The sequence below is a fragment of the Myotis lucifugus genome, unplaced genomic scaffold (assembly GCF_000147115.1).
Source record: "Myotis lucifugus unplaced genomic scaffold, Myoluc2.0 scaffold_28, whole genome shotgun sequence".
Lineage (NCBI taxonomy): Eukaryota > Metazoa > Chordata > Mammalia > Chiroptera > Vespertilionidae > Myotis > Myotis lucifugus.
The window spans coordinates 543586-552078 of NW_005871076.1; the positions used below are offsets into that span (position 1 = coordinate 543586).

The 8493-nt window shown below is 47.9% G+C and overlaps 1 protein-coding gene across 1 annotated transcript in view; it reads left to right on the plus strand.

Annotated features, from left to right (window-relative positions):
- PPP2R2B (protein phosphatase 2 regulatory subunit Bbeta) overlaps positions 1–8493 on the plus strand; it is a 220825-nt gene that overhangs the window by 188057 nt on the left and 24275 nt on the right. The window contains exon 6 of the mRNA XM_023752142.1: positions 2254–2418. Coding sequence (XP_023607910.1) covers positions 2254–2418 — 165 coding nt within the window. The remainder of the gene's footprint in view (positions 1–2253; positions 2419–8493) is intronic.

The window sequence follows — 8493 nt, forward strand, 5'->3', positions numbered from 1 at the left end:
AGGGTCTGGAGGCTCTTTCTGGAGGGAGATGAAATCTGACAACAGCTGAACCCTGACCTCTGCTCACGGCACCCCATGCTGTGGCCACAAGCCCAGGGCATGGGTCAGGGGCTGGTGAGAACATCAGAGCTGCAGCTCGGGACCTCGTTCTGGGGAGCATGGGCTCTCACTCCCCAGGGTGTGGGGCTGACTGAAATAATAGGTATAATCTGGCAGCAGTTGAGTGGAAAGGTAGTATTTTATGAATCCAGGGGACCCACACGCTCTGGAGACCCAAGTAATACTTGCACCTGGGTTTGGTGGGGGCAAGTGTAGTAAAATATAATGTTAGTTCAGTATCAAGTTAATTTTAGAAAGAACCCAACAGGATTTATAAGAGGTAATTGAAGGGGAAGTAGCAGAGCCAACGACAAAGCCCTTATTACAACAAATTGGCATGCTGGGATTGTTGTAGCAGGAGCAGAGGTGATGTTTGATAATAGATGAGCACTTTGTTGGTGTTGGGGTAACTAACAATACCAGTGCATTTACTTGTACCTCATCTAAACTCTAAGGAGGGGGCTATGCTACTAACCAGGAAAAACAGAGGACTTTCATCCATGCCAGTCCCATAGGATAGTCGGTATCAAGTTATCGCTTGTCAATTCAGTAGTGTTTTCCAAAACCAGATACATAAACTCGCACACATCAACAGTTTGAGTTTAATTGTTATGCATTTATTTTCATGTGTATTACTAAAAATGTAACTAGCTTGCCCGGCTGGGTTGGAGCGTTGTCCTGTACACCAAAAGGTTGAAGGTTTGGTCCTGGTTGGGGCACGTACAGGAGGCAACTGATCAATGTTTTCTCTCACCCCTCTCTCTCTCACACACCTCTCTCTCTCCCCCCCCCACCCCCCCACCCCCGCACCTCATCGGGTGGAGATGGAAAAAAAGAAGTAACTAGCTCATTGCACCCATGATTTTATGAATATGGATTACTGCTTAGACAAGGCTAAGTAAAGAAAAGTGAGTCGTTGTAAGTTGATCTGAAGACGAACGTGAAAGTAAAATACAACCTGCGCATAGAGAGGTGGCCAAAGGTCACAAAGGTGGCTCAAAGGTTGTCAAGTCTAGGAAAAGTGGGAATCACTTTTGGTCAGCTTTCCGTACCACAGCATCCACATCACGAGGCCGGCTCCTTCGCAGGAAGCTGCTGGTCCCCAGCCAGGCGCCTCCCAGCTTGCACCCAGGTCCCCTCTTGAGCTCTTAGTTGGGATATGAAGGGATCCGCCTAAACCCACACCTCATGCATGCCAGACACCCTACTGAAGGTGTTTCTGTTAGTCACCTTCATTAGTGAAAGCCAAGTGGTTCATTGAAGTATACAAGGATGTGGTCATGAATAGCTGTATACTAATTCTTGACCAGAAAGTAAAAACCTGAGAACAATAAAAAAACAAATGATAAACTAAGGGTATACATTCCATAGGAGGCTAAAACTATCTCACCATACCACTGGATGGCTTCTTTCTGATGTTTAAACTCCCACAAGCTCTAAAGCAAATCACAGCTTATGGAGACTTGAGCCCCTGTATATCTTCAATAAGAGAAATTTTGTATAATTACTAAAGAACACAAATGTTGCGCCTGGGGTAAAATCCTAGAACTGTCACTCTTTAGCAAGTTATTTTACATGCTCTGAGTTTCCGTTTCCACCCCCTGGAAAATGGGGATAAGAAAACTGATGAGATAAAGTACCTGATGTGCTTTGCACAGTGATCAATAAATGGTAGCAGCTATTATTATTATTATTATCATCATCATATTAAAGAAGATCTCAGAGATTTCATAGAAGATGATTTACAGTCTATTGTAGGTTTTACTTATAGCACAGGAGTCTGGGTAAAGATTCCAATAAAATGAGTTATTTAGTTGGAATGGGACGAGTTTTGTAACCACCATTGTAAAAGGAGAAATGGAAGTCTGTGCAGCTTGGTACGTTTTTGCAGTTGCATGAGCAGGTAACTTTGGTGGGCGCTCTACATGTTAGGAGGATGAAATACTGAAATGGGCCAGGGAGACCCGAGTTCCCACGCTGCCTCCGACCACTGGGTGACCCTGAGCTCATCGGCCTGGGACCAGTAATACCTGCCTGTTTGCTCACAGCGTTTTGGTGAGGACCCATCCTGTGTGGTGCAAGCTAACCTGTTCCCCGCCACCCCCTGCTCCCCACTCGCACCTCTCCCGTCCGCTCCTTGACTCTCGGTGCCAGACATCGTGGACATTAAGCCGGCCAACATGGAGGAGCTCACGGAGGTGATCACGGCGGCCGAGTTCCACCCCCATCACTGCAACACCTTCGTGTACAGCAGCAGCAAAGGGACAATCCGGCTGTGTGACATGCGGGCGTCGGCCCTGTGTGACAGGCACACCAAATGTGAGTAGCCGTCAGCCAGCGCAGAGCTGAGGGGCGGGGCACTGGCCCTGACACGCGGGGGGCGGGGAGGGCTGATCTCCTTTCCTACATGAGACTCGCCGGGAGCAAAGAAAGTACCAGTGTCCGCCTGCCTCGGTGTCAGCTCCACGGTGGGTATTTCAATAAAGATGAAACCTCACGTTCAATCCCACAAACATGGCTGCAGGCTGTGGTCTGCGGAGATGAATAAGGCATGAGCCCTGTCACATAACATTGTGACATGATCTGAATTATGTTTTAAGATCAGTCTTGCTGCTGTGGGCAGAGGAACCTGAAGGGCGGGAAGGGGAGAGCGCTGGGGGTTGTTGCCACGTCCAGGCAGGAGTTGAGCATTGCCCGGGCCAGGGCGGCGGCGGGGAAGTGGAGAGGGGCAGGTGGGCTCTGGGTAGACCTCGGCAGGAGCTACCAGGACCTGCTGGCCTGTGCAGGAGGCTGAGATTATACAAGGAATCAAGAAGGGCATCTGGGGACGGTGACTAAGTAGCCACACCATATCGTATATTTGAAAGTTGCTAAGAGAGAATATCTTAAAAGTTTTCATCACAAAAAAAAAAGGGTAACTGTGTGGTGATGGATGTTAACTAGACTTATTGTGTTTATTTTGCATTATAGACATACATCAAATCCTGAAACTAGTATAATGTTATATGTCAAATATATCTCAATATTTTTTTTTAAGAATAGTGGCTGGAGGGAGGGGTTCATGGCTTCTTAGAGAGATTGCGGCTTTGGGAACCAGCATCCTAGAGGTACCGATGGTTCTAGTGGGCACCGGAAGAAGGTTTCAGAGAAGGGGGAGGGGAAAGGGCAGCCAGAGTCACGGGCCCTCTGGTCACGCTGGAGTTTGCAGGGCGTGGACAGAGCACAGCAGCTCCAATCCAGTGGGGGCTGAGGCTCAGACCGATGTGAGCAGGTAAAGCAAATGTCAGCTGGCACTCAAGGCCAGCACCGTGGTCAACAGGCTGGCCTGGAGCCAGCAGGAAGGCTTTCTAGAAAACTCCCCAGAGTAAAGGTGCCTGGGACGCAGTGGTCGGTCCCCCATGTATAGTGGTTTATAAGTTGTGTGGCTTCTACACTCCCGCAGACCCCGGTCAAAGCCAGGCTTCGCCCCTGGTTAGTTGTCTGCTTTGTCCAACTTTCCCTAACCTTTCTGAACCTTGGCTTTCTCATCTGTAAATGGGTAGAATAATAACATCCACCTCATGGGCTTGTCATGGGGCTTCGATGAGATAATAATTAAAAATCGTTAATGGGATGTTTTATTTTTTTCAAACTTAGTCTTCAAAAACATTTTCAATTCAGATTATCTACTAAGTGTTCAATAGGCACGTGTGGCTTGTAGCTACCATATTGGATAGTGCAGATTTAAGATGTTTAAGATATTTTTATCGTTGCAGAAAGTTCTATTGGATATTGTGGATCTAGACCAGTGATGGTGAACCTTTTGAGCTCGGCGTGTCAGCATTTTGAAAAACCCTAACTTAACTCTGGTGCCGTGTCACATATAGAAATTTTTTGATATTTGCAACCATAGTAAAACAAAGACTTATATTTTTGATATTTATTTTATATATTTAAATGTCATTTAACAAAGAAAAATCAACCAAAAAAATGAGTTTGTGTGTCACCTCTGACACGTGTGTCATAGGTTCGCCATCACTGATCTAGACCATCAGCTTTTTGAGGGCATGGACTTACTCTGTTTTGCTCACAGCTGTGTCCCCAACTACAGCACTCCCAAGGTCAAGCACAAGCCTTGCTGCCATGGAGGAAGAACACCCAAAAGCTGTCCAACCTCTCTGAGGTGCTCTGGTTGGCCTGTCCTGACAGCAAAGACAGCATGTGCCTGGCAGGGGCCAGAGACCCTGGGGGAGGTATTGCCCACAACCGGTTTTATTTGCAGACTTATTTTCCCATCTTAAAATTTCACTTGAATTCTGTATTTTATTCCCATAAAATGCCTACTTTCCGTTTAATGTAATAATTACATTTCTACCCATCCCAAATTTCAAGCAAAATTTATTCTCCCCCAAATTGCAGCATTTATCCCATGGCCTCCTGTACCACTTAATGTACCCCATATCCTCCTTCTCCCTGACCTTCAAGGATACATCCATGTGCCCCAGTTCCTAGTATGTGGAGAGCAATTTGAGATCATTTGGCTGGAGAACAGAGTTATAGAATTCCTATTTTATGGAAGATTAACGCGGCAGTGGTGGGAAGAAACATAGAAGAATTAGAAAGTAATAAATGGAAATTTATAATGTAGATAAGGATGGTAGCTATGGAAATTGAAAGGAAGGAAAAGGAAAATAGAGCCTTTTCTTATAAGGTAACTATGGGTGGTGTGATATTAGAGATTGGCAATCACCAGCCATGGATGTTAGGTCATGTTCAGTGTTCGTCCCTCTATACTATAAACTCTCGGAAGAACTGAATCTGTTTTGCTCACGTCGTATTACCAGCACCTGACACTAGTAGGTGCTCAGTAAATATGTATTCAATAAATAAATGTATGCCTGAGGGTTGACATAAATGGGCACGTGGAATGGGGACTAATCAGAAGCCATATAGAGGAGAGTGAAGGGCCAGGGTTCAATTGGGAACATGCTGTGTGTGAGGTGACAAGCTGATGAAGGAGGTAGGGCTCTCTGGAGCAAAAGTAGAACCAGGCTCGAAGGGTCACCAATATGGATGCCAGAGATGGCGCGAGAAGCGCCAGTGCTCACAGCCAGTGCGGCAGACGCCAGCCTGGGCTCCGGGATCAGACAGACCCACACGAGTGCTGGATATTGAGAAATAAGCTGAATGGGAGGCTTGATGGACCCTCCACTCAAGATGGAAAAAGAACAAGGCCTTAGGAATTCCCAGAACTGGGATGGTTTAAAGTAGAAGCTTTGGAATCAGAGCTCAGCTCAGTGCTGTGTGGCCTCAGGATTACTTAATCCTGGTGAGCCCCAAGTTCCTCATTTGAAAGTAGAAATAAAAAACGTAGCCTCACAGGGCCGGCTGTCCACGAAAAGGAAATGTCATCCTAGGGCGAGCGCCTAGCACCTGCTGGGACCCAGGAGTCAATGAATGGCAGCTGCAGTTATCACAGTTATTCCTCCCCAAGCCCCTCTGTGCTAGGCCTGCAGCTATACGGTGCTTGAAACTCTAGCCTTTTTACCAGATATACGAAGCTCAGTTGTTCATTTACTTAATTAGTATTTGTTGAGCACATACTACATGTCAGGTGCTATACCGGACTCTGGGGATGCAATGTGAGCAAAACCAGGCCTGGTTTCCTCCCTCCTGGAGCTCACAGTCTGTGTTAGTGAGGGTTCTCCAGAGAAACAGAACCCATAGGAGATATATATCTCATAAACATAAACATGTGTGTGCGTATGAGAGAGATGTAGTATAAGGATTCGGTGCTAAGTCCCAATATTTGCAGTGGGACTGCAGGAGACCCAACATTTGCAGTGGGACTGCAGGAGACCCAGGAAAGCTAGTGCCTCAGGAAAGCAACAGGCTCATTACCCAGGAAGAGCCAATGTTTTCATTCAAATGCAGAGGCTCAAAGATATTCCCTCTTATTTGGGGAGGTCCAGCCTTTTTGTTCTATTTGGGCCTTCAACTGATTGGAGGAGGCCCACCCCCATTAGGGAGGGCAATCTGCTCTACTCAGTCTCTCAATTTAAATGTTAAATTCATCCAAAAATGCCCTCACTGTAGCACCCAGAATAAGGTTTGACCAAATATCTGGGCATGTCATGGCCTAATCAGGTTGCTGCATAAAATTAACCATCACAGTGTCTAAGGAGGAAAGACTCATTACTTACAAGTGCAATAATTGGTATGAAAGAGGGGCATACGGTGCTGTGAGGGGATATGGCAAGGACTTTCTAACCCCAGGCGGTGACCACTGACTGTGACCTAAAGACTGAGGACAGGAAAGGGTGATGGTGCCCACAGAAGCAGATCTGCCAAGCTGCACACCCAGGGACCCCCAGCGGCTGCTCCTGCTTCCAGCCTGGGCCCCATCCAACCCTAAGCCCTGAGGACAGCCCCTAGTGAGACCCCGGAGCTCAGTAGCAGCCTGCAGGCCTCTGCCTCAGCCCTGCCTCCCCACAGCCCATCCCTACCCGGGCAGTGCTCTGAATCGCCAGCCGCCAGCCTCCTAATCTAATTAAGAAGTGAATGAAATTCATTTTCCTGACTCGTCCAAAGTGGCGACCTTCTTCGGTGCACCTCTCCCTTTGTTCGGCTGCCTCCGCGGTGGCCCCAGGCTCCTGCCAGCTGGGAAAACAAGTTCAATCTGACCCCTCGCCTGACATTTCATATTGATTTTCTCCATCCTCCTCAAACGCCAGCCTCCAGCCGACCACGGTGCAGCCGAGGTGTGCGATCGGAATTGAGACAGTTCATCAGGGTTCAAAATGAAAAGCAACATTGGCTCTCGGAGATGAGCTCTGAGAAGGAGGGTGTTTAATAACCGCCGGCGTTTAATCAAAATGCCAAGGAGATCCGTGTTATCAGCGCCGCATATATTAATTCCCATATGTCCCTCACTCTGCGTACGCAGCAGGGGGTAGAAGGCACGCCTCGCTCCCTCATGTCTCTATTTTTCCCCCTACGGCTTCTGGCAGTGGTGACGGGTGGGTTTGCAGTTTGAGATTCTTCCGCCTAAAACAATAGGGTGCTGATGGCAGCGGCAACTGGCTGGTCGGAATCGTGCTTTTCCCTTTCAATGCATGAGTATTGGGAGTTGAGTGAAGACACTGGCCGGGTGTGATGAATGGCAACCGAGGAAATGAAAGAGAAATTTCTATCTGAACGCCTTTCCAAGGCCCTGTTTGAATCTGATCCCTACCCCTCTCGAACCTCAGCTCCACGTAGTCTGGCCGCACGGGCCTGCTTCCTGCACCACCCCTGCCCTTTCCTGCCCCAGGGCATTTGCACAGGCTTTTGCTCTGCCTGGAATGCTCTCCCACCGTGGGCCCCACTTGTCTGGACTGTTCTCACTGTTTGGGTCTCTGGGAAAATGTCACCTCCTCAGCGAGGACTTCTCTGTTCACCCCATCTGCCTCCTATTTCCATCTTAACACCCAATTTTACTTCTTTATTTTTTTCGCAGCACTCACCTATAGATGCTTGCTTTTCTTCCTTTGTCTCCCCTACTAGAATGTCCTCTCCATGAGGGCAGGGACCTTACTTATCTTACCAACCACTGAATTACCAATACTTAGCTTAGTGCCCAGCATGGAGGGGTGTTTTACTGAACATCAGTGGTAGGAAGACAGACAGATGGGGAAAGACAGACAGAAGACAGTGTATTCATTTACTAGAGTTGCTGTAACAACGGGCCACAAACTGGGTGGCCTAAACAACACGACTTGATGTTCTGGAGGCTGAAAGTCTGAGATGAGGCTGTCAGCAGCGTTGGTTCCTTCTGAGGGCCACGAAGACAGGACCCATTCCAGGCCTCTCTCCTAGGCTTGCTGATGCCCGTCCTCTCGGCTTCACATCATCTTCTCTCTGCACACGTCGTGTCTAAAACTCGCCTTCTGTGGCACCAGCACGTTGCTTTAGGGCCCACCCATTTTTATTTGATTACCACTTTAAAGACCCTGTCTTCAAATATGGTGACATTCTGAGGTCTTGGGGGTTAGGGCTTCAACATATGAATTTGGGGGACACCAGTTAGCCCCTAACAGATGACATGAAAATAATCCAGAGCACAGGCCCTGGAGTGACAGTTCCTCCAGGTGGATCCCCTGTCCCAACAGTTTTCAGTTGCAGAATTAACCCTGTCCTTGGACAGACATGAAATCCAGTCTTATTCTTCACCCTCATCTACAAACTTAACTGCCGTGTCCTGGTTCCACAGGCCGCTGGATCCCTTAATAAACCTACGGCTCATTCACTCAGGTCTCTGATGGAATGTGTCCAAAGACATCAGCTGAGATGGCAGCTGCAGTGAATCTTAAAACCTCCGAGGTTTGGCACAGCTTCCAAACGGGGTTCATTCTTGATTGGGGGCATCATTAACAG